Consider the following 14,992-nt stretch of genomic DNA (forward strand, 5'->3'; position numbering starts at 1 on the left):
TAATATTGTACGTCAACTATAACTGAAAAATTAAAAAATTGTTAAAAATAAAATATAATTCCAAAAAACAAAATAAAATGACAACCAAAACAAAAAACAAACACGTTAAAGTTTTTATATTAGATATAGGTTTTAATATTTCTTTTATGCTAGTAATACTACAGCGAAAAAAAAGCTCTGTAAAAAAACAATGGTTCTTCCTATTTTGAGGTCAGTTTGTTGGTGACATGTGAATAAGTACTAGTCATTAAATGATTTGAGGAAATTATTTTTAATAAGGTTTGGTCTCTTATGATATTGTAGTCATGTAGAAAAATGTCCTGACTTTTTGGAGATAAATGCTAAAATACTTAGTGATTTATATCTGTTCTTTCTTTAAAATAATTTCCCAAAACAATATTTATATGTTTATATAAAGATAGTGAAGCAAATTATGTCATTTACATAAATATTAATAGTTATTAAATCTTGGTGGTGGGTGTATGGCAAATCTAAACGTTTACTGAACATTTACTTTATGTAATTGAAATTTTTTATCAAAAATGAATTTTTTTAAACAAAAACAGAGAAAAAGAATAAATGCCAGGTGGGTATTTAAAGATAAACATAGTTGAATCATAAAATGCTAGGAGAAATGTAGGAAAACTTTTAAAAAAATAACAATGGAATATAAAAAGCTTTTCTAAGCATGGCAAAACCTCAGAAACTAAAAGGAAAAGATTAATAAATATGCGTGCATAATTGTTAAACCTCTATGGAAAAACAAATTATTAGAAATGTTTAAAATATGTGACAGAAAAAGGATATTAGCACTATTATACAAAATTCCTATAAATAAATAAGACTGATAATTTTGATAATGTTATCATGGTTTCACAATGATGAACACGTCAGTTTAATTTTGTTGTTATTATTCTAGCTTCTTCAAAAACATTATCAGGTCAGATGAACAAGCAGCCCAAAATGACTGAAAGGGTCATAGTGCAGTCTCTGACTCCTTGGACCTCTACCACTTGTCCTCAATAGCATAGACCATTTTCATACCCCCCCTCTAATCTGCCTGGCATATATATTTGTACTTTCTGGCATACATAGTTATACTTTCTTGATATTTGATATGTTATGAAGACTCATTTATCAAAAATAAATCTAACCTTTTGAGATAGGAACATGTCAACCAATTTTAAGGATTATTTAGTCTTAAATTTTTCTTATATTTAAAAATTTGTATTTCAAGTTTCACAGTGGTTTTCTGTCTCATTTAAAACATCAAAATTACTTAAATTATATAAAGACATCTGAGACTGTATAATATGAAACAATAAAAATAAAAATAACCCCCACCCCACAGCTTTGTATTCTCCTTTAATTTGAGCTCTCCCTTTCCATTTTCTCAACTACTCAATGACTGAATCCAAACATATCTTTGCTGGTATGATAATGTAGTTCAAAAAACATCAAGCATTTAAGAAGTAATAACTAATAATTTACTAAGGGAGGAAAATGTGGCATTATGAACACAGAATTATAAAAGGGGAAAAGTGTGATGTTACAAATATTATTTTTGTTTTGAGTCTTGCTAATGCAGTAAAGAATTCAAAATTACGATGTAAAAACAAAGGGGTCTTCTTAAATAAAGGAAGGAAGAGTCTGATTATACTGGTGTGCTATCTAAATATGCATTCTAGATGTATTCTTATTTTTAAAAGACTTAAACAAAAAGGGGATGATATTATAAAGAGAATAGAATTCATCCAGGTCTCACTAAGGGTTTCTGGAGAGTCTAAAACTAACTCAAAGGATCAAGTATCAAATAAAAGCATCACTTCTTTTCCTGTGGAAATAACTGGTAGTGGACTTGCCCTCCAACTGTAAACAAGTAGAAAACTCACAAATATATGAATCAGCTGTTCTTAGACACTGGCCAGGACTGTGATGTATGCAAGAAGGGAAACAAGGTGCATTGTAGAATCTCCCCAGCTTTCTGCCTGAAGGCACTTTCTATTAGTGTAGAACAAGAGAATCCAAGTAGAGCATAGTGGTCTCACTCAGAAGATGGAGATCAGAAATTGGAAAGGCTAAGATATCTGGAATTTGCAGGATCAGAGAACTAGAGTAGAAGGAGGGAATCTGCTGCTGAATAGTAATCTCTGTATGTATAGAATAAAATTCCATGAATCTGGGAAAAACAACAACAAAAACAAACAAACAAACACCTACTAGGGAGCTATTAGCAGAAAAATTTCCAGAGTGAGAATTCAGAGTTTCAACCACTAGGCATTCAGTAGCGACCCAAAGAGAATCATGTTTTATTATTAAGTCTGAGCAGATTCTAGCCTAAAGATGAATCTGCACTAAACTAAACTCTGAAACTAAACCTTACAAAATAATAGGAGAAATAAACAAATTCACAATTCTAGCTGGAGATTTCAACATGTTCAGAAACTGCTTAAGCAAAAAGGCAGAAAATAAGTAAAAATATAATAGACTGAAACAAAACTATCAACCAATTTAATCTAACTGGTATTTATGAGACATTAAACCCAATAACCCAAGAATATACATTCTCCACTAGTGCACATGAAACATTCACTGAGATGACTGAATGTTGGGCCATAAAACAAACCTCAACAAAAGAACTAATATTATACAAAGTATGTTCTCTGCTAATAATAGAATTAAACTAGAAATCAATAATGAAGAAGATCTGGGAAACCCCCAAATATTTGGAAATTAAATAATACCTTCTAAGCAATGAGTCACATGGTAATTAAGAAAATATTTAAAACTGAATGATAAAAATACAACATATCCAAATCTGTGCGATGAAGTTAGAGCAGTACTTAGAAATCTGTAGTACAAATTCTTATTTTAGAGTAGAAAAAATATTTTAAAAATCTGTAATCCAAATTTCTATCTTGAGAAGCTAGAAAAATAGCTAACACAAAAGTGAAAAGGAAAAAGGAAATAATAAAGAGTGGGCATTTTGTTAACAAAAATGGAAAAATAATAGAAAAAATTATTTAAACCAACAACTTATTCTTTGAAATGAATAAAGTTAATAAAGCCCTCACTAAATGATCATGGGGGAAAAAAACCCACATAAATTACCAATGTGAGGAGTTAAGAAAAAAGTATATATATGTGGCTTGGGATGTAAAGTATATATGTATGTATATATATAAACATGGTCATGAGATGTAAAGTGCAGCATAGGAAATATAGTCAACAGTGTTGTAATAGCTGTGTATGGTGTCAGATGGGTAGTAGACTTGTTGGGATTATCACTTTGTGAGGGGTGTAAATGTTTAATCAATATGTTGTTTTGTACACCTGAAACTAATTTTAAAAAATAATGCATGGTGGGGGACGGGGAGAAAGCCATTGCTACAGACCCTACAGACATTAAAAGGATAGTAGGGAATATTATGCACAACTTTATGCCAACAAATTCTACAACTTTATAGCTACTACAGAAATCGAATTTTTCATTAAAAACTTTCCACAAATAAAACTCCAGCCCACAAGGCTTCACAGTTGAATTCTATCAAACATTAAGAAGTAATATCAATTTTACACAGACTCTCACAGAAAATAGAGGAGAAAGGAACACTTCCCATTTCATTTTCTGAGGCTAAGTTTATCCTGATATCAAAACTAATAAAATCATTATAAGAAAAAGACTACAGACCAATATTACCCATGAACATAGATGGAAATATGCTTAACAAAATCAGTTGAGCAATATATAAGAATGCTAACACATTATGACAAAGTGGTGTTTATCCCAAGAATGCCAGATTGATTTAACATTTGAAAACGAATCAATGCATTTACTATATTAACAGGCAAAAGGAAAAAAAAAAACAAAAACTAAGCATGCAATAGATTCAGAAAACTTCAACACCTATTCATGAAGAAAAATCTCAGTAAACTTGAAATAAAAGGGAATTTCCTCAATATGATGAAAGGCATCTACATAAATCTTCTAGCTAAATCAAATTTATTTTTTCCTAAATCAAATTTAATGTTTAAAAAAAGCTGAACACTTTCCTGTGAAGACCAGTAGCATTGAAAGGATATCCATTCTCCTCACTTCTATTCAGCATGGTACTGAAGGCCCTGACCACTATTATAAGGCAAGAAAAAGGAAATAATAGGCATAAAGATTGGAACTGTAGAAGCAAAACTGCCTTTGTTCAAGTATGACATGACAGTCTATGTTGAAAAGTAAATCTACAAAACAACGATTAGAACTAGTAAGTGAGTATAACCAGGTGACAGGACATATGGTCAATGCCAAAGGAAATCAATTGTATTGCTATGTAATAACAATAAACAATTGACAAGTAAAATTAAAATATCAATACCATCAAAAAGCATGAAATATTTAGTGACAAAGAAAAAATATGTGCAAGACCTATACACTGAAAAAGAAACACTGGTGGACAAATGGTGAAAGATTTAACTTAAATAAATATAGTTAAATCTTTTCATGTATTGGAAGATAATATTTTTTTAAGATGTCAATTCTCGAATTTATTTATAGATTCCATATATTCTCTTTTTGTAGAAATTGACAAGTTGATTCTAAAATGCATATAGAAATGTACAGGACCCCAAAATGCAAATATAATTTTGAGGAAAGAAAAACAAATTTGAAGACCTAATAATTCCTATTTTCAAAATCTACTGGAAAACTCTATCAATCAATACAAAGTGGTTTTGGTTTAGCATAGACATATATATCAACGTGAGTGAACAGAAACAGATCCATACATTCATGTTCAATTGATCTCTAACAAATGTATTAAGGCATAAAATGGGAGAAATAATAGTCTTTTCAACAAATGGTGTTATAGTAATTGAATATCCATATGAAAAAAAATTGAACCTCAACCCTTATATACTTTATATATAAACTCAAAATGGAGCATATATCTAAATGTAAAAGCTAAAACTATAATTTCTTGGGGGAAACATTGAAGATAATATTTGCAACTTTGGGGTAGGCAAAATTTCAAAGGTTGGACATAAAAGTACAAACCATAAAAAATTTAGTAAGTTAGATTTCATTAAAATTAAAAGACACCATTCAGAACAGGAAATAAACAAGCTATTGGTTGTGAGAAACTATTCCTAAAATATATATTTGAACAAAGACTGGTATAAAATACATAAATGACTCATAACTTCATAACACTTTTTTAACTAGGCAAAATATTTGTTTAGACACTTCCCACAGAAAAAAAGATATCAGCATAGGTAAAATTAAAAAGACTGACAATTTTGACAAACATGTAGAATAACTGGGACTCTTCTACGTTAGTTCTACAACCACTTTGGAAAACAGTTTAGTAATTTCTTGTAAAGTTAAACATGTAATTATCATATAACCTAGCCATTTCTCTTCTAGGCTTTTTATCCAGGAGAAATGAAAATATAATGTCCACACAAAGCTTATCTCTAAATGTTCAAAGAAGCTTTCTTCATAATGGTCAAAGATTGAAAATGATCTGAATATCCATCAACAAGTGAACTGACAAAGTATGATATATTCACATATTGGGACCTTATTTGGCAATAAAAAGGAGTGATCTTCGGATATACTCAGCAATACAGATGAATCTCAAAAACATGTCTAGTGAAAGAAAAGCCAGATGTAACAGTATATACTGTATTATCCCATTTATGTGAAATTCCAGATAAATAAAATTAAATATGCAATCAGACAAGAGATGAATGTTTGCCTAGGGTAAGGCTGGGGGGATTTGACTGCTAAAACAAATAATGCGCTACTTACCAATATAGTTCTTTGACATGGCAACTTCCCGGACTTCAATATGAACAGAGCCTCTTGGTATGTGCACGACTTCCATGTAGCCTGGAACACAGAAGACAGCCCGGAATAAGTAGGTTCTGCAGCCTCAGTCAGAAAACGAGTGCTTAATAACCATTCAATAACAACAGTGTCCTTAGTTTTCGAAGCTTTCTTTGACTTTTCACTTTATAAATTATGAAATATGGGCACATTCCCCTTTGGGTTCAAGAATACCTCTAGAATATTTTTTCTTTTTCTCTAAAATTATCTCAAGATAGCTTTAAAGCCTCAACATGTATGTTATTAGATCACGTTTTTTCTTTTTCTTTTTCTGAATCAGGATCCTCACATCAATGCACAGTGGGAATTCCCATCTCAAAGAAACATGGCCAAACGAAGTCAAGTACTAGAAAGGGAATAACATTTACTTAAAATATCTTACATGTAGCCACATTTAATACTTAAAGAACTGAAAGCAATTTTGGGAAAAAACAATGTCTACCTAAATAAAGAAATTTAAATAAGGGGGGAGGGGAATCAAATGTTTTGGCTATTCCAAATACACCAGAGGTGTGAGGAAGAGTTCTTTCTACACACTCACCTCCTCTGGGCAACGAATCATTGAAGAACCCTTCAATGGCATCACATGTGCTTCCATCCCCTCCACAGACTCGACATCTATCTTCCCTAGCATCGGATCCCAAAATATTATCACAACCTACATGCTGAAAACAGAGAAGAATATTCAGTGTGTCAAAAAGAGGAATTCTTACTAACGAAATAAATATAACTTATTTATTTACTTGTTTTTCCAGTAAAGGAAATCAAAACAGGAAATATTTTCCTCTTTCCACTTTTACCTTCACTCTCCAGTAAGTTCTAGCTCACATTTCTCAACATATAAGTTTCAAGAAAAAATTTCTGATTCCCCAGGAATGTATGTCTATATTTCTAACCTAGATTTCTTCTTCATTTATAGAATTCATGCTCCAATCAGTTAACAGTGGGCTCTTACTTTAAATTAAAAAATGCAAGAAATAAGAAAAATGGTATTTGGAACTATGCAGGGTTATAACAGCAAGACTCTTGACTGAGTGTTACGATTTGCCCTTTCTAAAAGCACTGGCTCATTTAGATATCCAATTGTTAGTGTCAAGGATTAGGCGTGGAATTCATATCTGGCTAAACCTTTAAAAACGAATACCTGTATCCATTTTAACTGAATACAATTGCCATAAACAAAAAGGAGATAAAAGCATAAAATTTTAGAAGCTGAAATTCTACCTTTCAAATTTGCATTTAATCATAGAAATGTGGATTTTTATATATTTTGGTACTTAAATTTGTGTATTTGACATTTAGCCATAAACACCAGGCATGTAATCTCTGAGTAAAACCTGTACCTAGGTCTTAGTTATCTAAAAAAAAAATTTAATACTGTCACAAAACCTTTCCCTCAAGTACACACCCACCCCCAACAGACACACACACGATTATCAGATACATTTGGAAGCCAGTAGTCAGAAGGATAGAAAATTTGGTAAGAAATAATAGACTAAGTAAAATATACAGTGTTTTTATCTCTTCCTTCTCAGTTTTAGGGATATGTGCTTCTTTTTAAAGTAAAACAAGAAAAAAATTGAGAACAGTGGTTTTTATAGCTTATGATAAGATTCCTACACAGGTGTAGGAAAACAGCATGAATTTGCTCCTACAACTCCAAACTAGTCTGGCTACTTCTCCAGAGTAAATTCTTTAATAAGATAAAGAGTAAGTCTATAATGAAAACCATTGTAAATTCTTTAAAAGGAGACAAAGTATGAGGAACATAGTTGTTTCACACTGAGAAAAAAATTATGCTACGAAATTTTTCAAACAATCTTCCAATGAGAACATATGGTAGCTACATGAATAAGAGCTGAATTTTCATTCCCTCTCTTTCTCTATCATCTTGTTTATAAACAGAACAGAATCTGAGTAATGGAAATTAAAGTCCAAAATATTTTCATAGCTCAAGCCACCATTATAAACATAGCTAAAACACCAGAATAAATCATATTTGCATGGTGCTTGAATATCAATGGGTCATTCTACATTTAACTATATGTATATTGTCATCTTTATTGGAAATTGTAGCTTTCTTTACTAAAACTGAGCATGGTATTAATTAGGAGCTACTATCTGAAGAAAATAAGAAAACTCTCAAACCCCCCCCAACAACAAGAAGTGAAATTCATAATCTGAGCAACCTTGCATTCTCCGTTGATACAGATATCCAGTGAATCTGCATTGCACTGAGTCCCATCAATCACCGCAGGGGCACGTTCAGTGTAGAAATTGTAACCTTCAGCCAAGCAGTTTAATGCACAAGGTTTTACCCCACCTGGACAAACATTGTAGAAAAGAAATAAATAGATGCAGTGATTCTCCTACGGAACAGTGATTCAATGTTATTCACAGCAAATTTGTAATTCATATAGACATCATTCCTTGACTATATAGCTAGACGTGTAGATTTCTTTCCTCTTTTGCTAAAAGCTCATGTTTATTTTCATTGCTTGTGCAACTTGATGAAGGACACACTAAGCAGTATTAAAGTTTAAAATTTTTAGGTATTTCCAATACATATTTACAATATATTTTAGGTCAAAAGGGAGCACAGTGAAGGTACTGAATGTTGATTGAAAAAAATGGAGTTAAAACTATTTTAAAAAGTCAACTAAGGAAATAAAGTTTAAGGAGGCTTGAGACAATAACCTCATATGACAAATAGGAATTCCTGCAACATATGTAACTTGTTACTGAAGCTGATACAAAAAGTCTGCTACTTCAAGCAGGGATATGGTAGCTGTAAAATAAAACTAAATTTGTACCTACTTTAAATATACCATATTTCATGAACATGGCTTTAGCATGGATATAAATTCTTATCAGATCAGCAAATCAAAGATAAAATTAGTTATATAGCATTAAATTTGAATAATTCTTGTGAGATTAATAAATCAAAGATAAATATTACATATAGCATTAAAATTGAATTATTAAAACATTAATTTTATTTTGTGAATAAACGCATATAATAACTTGAGCGTTTTCATTTTGTCATTGAAATTTGTAGTTTTTAAGGTTGATGTGAAAAATAGGCATAAATAATAACAATTTAAAAAAACAAACAGTATATATCATGACCATAGTATATTAGAAAAGTAGCAATAAATATGAATTTATTTTATTTGAAACTGCAGGAAAAAGCTATTTACAAACATGTAACTATTGATTAAAAATATGACTTAAGAATACTTTCTGTTGGATCTTCACCTCATGAAGTTTAAAATACTTGGTCTTATTTTAATTATGGTGATAAAATTTCTCTTTGAAATAAAGACAACTTCTAATAAAGAAAATAGAGCAGAAAAATGAAATGATATGCCTAGGTCTCAGTGAGGTAGAAACCAGGCTGCTGAAGGGTGAAGGCATGTGAAGTAAAAGAGAGAAGCCAACTGGGTAGTGAAGACATTGATAAGTGGGAGAGAGAACATTCTACCAAAGGAGATCATTGTTACAGTTGACTGTTGTTTTACAAGAAGATTGCCCAATATTGTCAGACATCCTGTTTTCATAAGAGAAAATGAAAACCTAGATTTTTAAAATATAAGCTCTTCTTGGCAACTCATTCAAAGTTTTCAAAAATACTGTGGAGGCTAAAACATGTACGGTAAGTAAAACCTTCATGAACTGCCAGTTTACAGCCTTTGGCCTAAGTTCATGTTTTCTTCCATTTTCTTTGTCTACAGGCTATAGAACTTCTATATAACTTATAATGGTATTATTAGGCTTAGGTTAATCATACATTTTGCTGTACTGAGCACAGGAATAACAAGTAATAAATAGAATAATTTCTTACTGAACTGACAATCAAAATATTTATATTTTTGAAAGATTCTCATGAATAAAAGTACTCTAAATTTTCATGAACATTACTGGGATTTTTTTCATTACTATCCAATATACTTCTTTTCCCAATTTTAATTGCAATTCTTTGAAATTTAATGTAGCTTTTTATGCATCAGGCTTTAAAAAGAGAACATGAGTCTTTTGTTTACTCAATTTTAATTATGTAAGGTAGTATTTGATAGGCAAGACATAAAATGTTACGGTTGTATTCCTCAGCCCACTACAGTATGTGATAATAGGAATAAATTTCCTCTGTGTTTTTACTGCTGAAAATGTTTTCAGATTCTTCTGCTACAGTGAGTTTTCAGAAGATGTACTGCTGTTATTTCAAGAAGGGATTTAAGATTGGCTAAATGGAAGTACACATTATCAATTACCTTCAGGTAAAGCTTATGAATTTAGGGTTAATTCACTCAGCACACAACTACCTAGATGCTAATTATTAAATCTATGAATTATTTCAGACACTTACTTCTACCATAAGACAAAACAATCCCAAATGTATAAGCATCTAATAAAAGTGATTCAAAATACACGAGACAAAACCTTTAAAAAAGAAAGCAAAACCATATAGTAGTTGAAGATTTTAACATACTTCTCTCAGTAATTGATAGAACTAGAGCAGAAACATTCAGAAAGCACATAAGATCTGAAAAACTCTATCAAGACAACTTGACCTCATGGATATCTCTATAGAACACTATATACAACAACTGAAGAAAACACATCCTTTTCAAATATACATAGAACACTCACCAATATGAATAATAAGCTGTATCAAAAAAACTCAATGAATTTAAAAAAATTTAAATCATACTGAGTATTCTCTGAGCATAACGGAATTAAATTATAAACCAGTAACAAAAAAAACCCACTAGAATATATCAAATATTTGTAAGTAAAATAACATAGTTCTAAATAAACCAAGGGTCAAAGAAGAAATCACAATGCAAATAAGAAAATATTTTGAACTGAGGGAAATAAAAACACATCAAATTTTGGAGATGCAAAAGAGTAAAAAAAACCATAATAAAAAAGAAAACGATAAACATAAGAGCAAAAATTAATTGAAGAGAGAAAAGACAGTAATAGAGAAAGGACTAAGCCAAGAGTTGAGTTTTTGAAAAGATTAGTAAAATTGATAAACCAGTAAGACTGATCAAGAAAAATAAAACACATATTATAAATATCAGAAATGAAAGAGCATACATCACTACAGATCCTACAGATATTAAACGAGATAACAGGCTGTTATGATCAATTTTCTGTCAGTGAATTGGACAACATGGAGGTAACAAACTTCTTGAAGATACAAATTCAAAAACTGATTTAAGAATTAAAAAATCTGAATATCTCTTTGTTTATTAAAGGAGTTGAATTTGTAATGAAAATTTTTTTATGAAGAAAATACCAAGCCTATATGGTTTTACTATGAAATGTATTATTCTAAGGAAGAAATAATACCAATCCTAGAATCAAAATAAATAAGGATTCTATTTCTGGAAGCCAGAGTAACTCTGATATCAAAACTCATCAAAGATTTGACAAAAATAAATAAAATTTAGAAACTAGTATTCCTCGTGAACATAGATGCAAGCATTTTAAATAAAATATTAGCAATTAAATCCACCACAATAACATATAATAAGATAACAAATCATCATAATCACAGGGGGTTTATCCTGGGAATAAAAGGTTGGTTTGGCATTATAAAATTTATCAAGTAATTCACCATACTAACAGAATAAAAAAGAAAATCACATATAATCAGCACATGAACAAATTATACCAAATGGCCAAGCCAGTGCATTAAGGCAATACAATGAAATAAAAGACATAAAGATTGAAATAGTCTCTATTTCCAAATAACATAACTATTTACCAGAAAATCCTAAGCAATCTACAAAAAACCAAAAAACAAAACAAAACAAAACAAAACCTGATTAGTATCAAAACATATAAATTACTCAGGAATAGATTTAACAAAAGATAGGTAAGACCTTATACCTAAAACTACAAAACATAGCTGAGAGGAATTAAAGAAATTAAAGAAAATAAATACCATGTTAATAAAATGGAAAATTCAATATTTGAATGTATCAGTTCTCCCTCTATTGATCTATAGATTCAACATCAACCATAAGCCCAGCATGTTTCTCTGTAGAAATTAACAACAAATTCTACCATTTATATGGAATTGCAAAGCACTTAGAATATCCAAAGTACTCTTGAAAAACACATCAGTTGGAGGAACTACCTGTGTCCAAGACTACACAGTTACAGTAATTAAGTCTGTGTGCTACTAGCATAGGGTTGACAAATAGATTGATTAAACAAAATCTAGTCCATAAATACACTACAAATACACACCATACCCCTGAAATTATGTTTAGATTGTAGATCTAAATGTAAAGATCAAAAACATGGCTTTCAGAAGAAAACATAAGAAAATATCTTCTTCAGTTGAGGTAAGCAAAGATTTCCAAGACAGGACACAGAACATAGTAAACATAAAACAAAATAAAAATTTAAAAACTAGAATTCATAAAAATTAAAATCTATACTCATCTAAAATATAATTTAAAAAGTAATAGGAAAGTGACAGACTGTGAGAAAATATTTGTCAAAGTTAACTGATAAATGACTACCACTAGAGAATAAAAAGATAAATAATGAATTAAAAATCGGTGAAGGATTGAAACACTTTACAAAAGAAGATATATAAACAGTCAAGAAGTACATGAAAACATGCTCAACATAATTAATAATCAGAAATGCAAATTAAAACTACATAAACCCACCAGAAGAAGACTGAAAATATCAAATGTTGATAAGGATGTGGAACAAACAAAGCTCTCATATATTGTTGGTGGGAGTGTGACATGGTACAATCACTTTGGAAAAATACCTGGCAGCTTCTTTTAAAACTCATACCTACCCTATTACTTAGCAATTCCACCCCTAAATATTTATCCAAGAGAAATGAAAACATATGCCCACAAAAGATTTGTATGCAAATATCATAGCAGCTTATTCATAACAGCTGCAAACTACAAACACTCAGGTGTCCATCAATAGCAGAATGGAAAAACAAACTGGTTATTACAATAGAATACTGCTTAGCAATAAAAAGGAATGAGCTCCTATGAAATGCAATAATGTGGATTGCTCTAAAAAAACATTAGGCTTAAAGAAGACTTGCACAAGAGTAAATAAGACGTGATTTCATTTATATGAAGTTCTGGAATAGGGAAAACTAATCTATGGAAAGAAAAAAAATCACAACCGTAACTGCATCTTGGAAGAACTAGGTAGAGGCAGCTCTTCATTGGGGAAGACTATGAGGTATATGAGAATTTTGGAGGTTATGGTAATGTTCTATATCTCAGTAGGGTTTTACAGGTGTATGCATTTGACAAAACTCAGAGAACACATAGTTAAGATTTATGCATTTCATTGTACATAATGTTACCTCAAAAGAAAAAAGGTAAATAAATATTGAAACTGTGATTAATGTTACACATGCTGAAATACTTAGAGAAAGTATATTAATGACTACAATTTATTTTAAGTGCATCCAAAAAAACAGGGTAGATTAATGAATGGATAGAGAGATGACTAGACATATAATACAAAAAAATATACTAAATGTTAATGGTAGACTTGTGGTGGTCGGTAAACAGTTGTTACTGTAAAATTCTTTTAATATTGTTCTAGGTTGAAAAATTTTCAAAGATGTTCACAAAATAAACAATACAAAAATTTAAACATACATTCAATTTTCCCAAGAGAAAATTTTAAATTCAGTTTCTATTTTGAAAGTAGAAGAAAACTTCTTGTGCTTGCTGAACAATTAGTGTTCGGTATGTGCCCAAATTAAAGAGCAAAAATGTTTTCCAACAATAAACAAGGATAATAAAAATCTATAAAAGATCTTTGGCCTTTCCCCAAGAAAGGACAGATTCCTTTGGCCTGTTTTGAGTTGATTTATATTGTTATAATTTGTTTTTAGGGTGATAATTCCAAATATTCAGTGATTATAATGTAACGTCCGTATACCCCGAGTTTCAAAAACTCAAAAATATCATTTAGTTTTATATCCTTTTTAGGACCTTTGTACATGGTTAAATAGAAATGTTTTTAAAAATGATTTTTGTTTTGTACTAACATATAAACTTTATTACAGGGAAACTAAAACATGAGACCTTTATAGAATCATAAGCACTTTCCTGCTTTCATTAGCAAGCACTAATTTTTACTAGTACATGTAGGAATGTATGTGTGTGTGTTTGTATGTGTTTATATATTCTTTTATGTTTGCAAAGCTCTCAAGCATGATGAATGCTCTGCCAGGTTATACATTACCTCCAGTATAGGGTTTCCAGTTATAATACTTTCCACGGAAAGGCATATTGTCAAAGTCTGCACACTGTTTCTCTCGAAAATCTCGGGCCCCCAAAGGACATGGCTAAAATAAAATAAAATCATAAATGGTACGATTGTTGAAAAATTCCAAAACCAAGGGACAATGTCCCTAAAATTAAAATTGCCTGAACTCCACCACATTAGCTCACTGCCTTGCTCTCTGGCCATAATTCTGGCATTTGCTTTACTGTTTTACAACCAGTATTCAGACTGAAGTGTCTGAATTGTAATCTTAGCCACAGAAGAAATAACTGAAGTCATTTAAACAAAGTTAAGTGTTAGACAGTTTCCATATAAGTTTATACTCAGATGTATGTCATAGCCCACTTTGCAATCAATCCATCAGGTATCTCCTTATAAATGCACATAAAAACTAGGTGAAGAAACTAAAACATAAAATCTTTTTTCGGAGCAGTATTTGAGGTCCAGTTGCCACAGCTACTCCCAACTCTTTATTTTAAGGAATCAAGAGGCAGGTTTGTAACATGACATTCAGCACTATTAATTGTGGTTTGGATCACTACTACTATAGCTGTTTACTGTCTAGCCCTGACAAAAACCATATTTTAGACATGGAATGAACTGGGCAAAATGCTAGGCCTCAAGTTTAAACACCTTCAAATTCAAGGAATTTGGACTTATTAAGATTTACATTTAATCTTTGACACCACAGAAAATAATATACTAATTTGGTTTAAAACATATACATGTGTTGGATGGAGGAGAGAGAAGGATGTTGAGAGGGTGAAGAGAGAATTATTTGTTTTCAAAAATTTGGAATGCTTCTTCTAC

At 30.7% G+C, this 14,992-nt stretch overlaps 1 protein-coding gene across 7 annotated transcripts in view; it reads right to left on the reverse strand.

The window, feature by feature from the left end:
* The window catches only part of ADAMTS6 (ADAM metallopeptidase with thrombospondin type 1 motif 6), a 262,327-nt gene that overhangs the window by 59,051 nt on the left and 188,284 nt on the right, over positions 1-14,992 (reverse strand). For all 7 annotated transcript variants that reach the window (XR_012495117.2, XM_019743866.3, XM_074328899.2 and 4 more), the window contains 4 exons: positions 14,141-14,243; positions 8,071-8,204; positions 6,423-6,546; positions 5,804-5,884 (listed from right to left, as the gene is read on the reverse strand). Coding sequence is in view for 6 of the 7 variants with exons in the window: in XM_019743866.3 (XP_019599425.1) it covers positions 5,804-5,884; positions 6,423-6,546; positions 8,071-8,204; positions 14,141-14,243 (442 nt within the window). In the remaining variant the exon portion in view is untranslated. The remainder of the gene's footprint in view (positions 1-5,803; positions 5,885-6,422; positions 6,547-8,070; positions 8,205-14,140; positions 14,244-14,992) is intronic.

This window comes from Rhinolophus sinicus, chromosome 3, assembly GCF_057876585.1.
Source record: "Rhinolophus sinicus isolate RSI-liver-muscle chromosome 3, RSI-T2T, whole genome shotgun sequence".
Classification (NCBI taxonomy): Eukaryota; Metazoa; Chordata; class Mammalia; order Chiroptera; family Rhinolophidae; genus Rhinolophus; species Rhinolophus sinicus.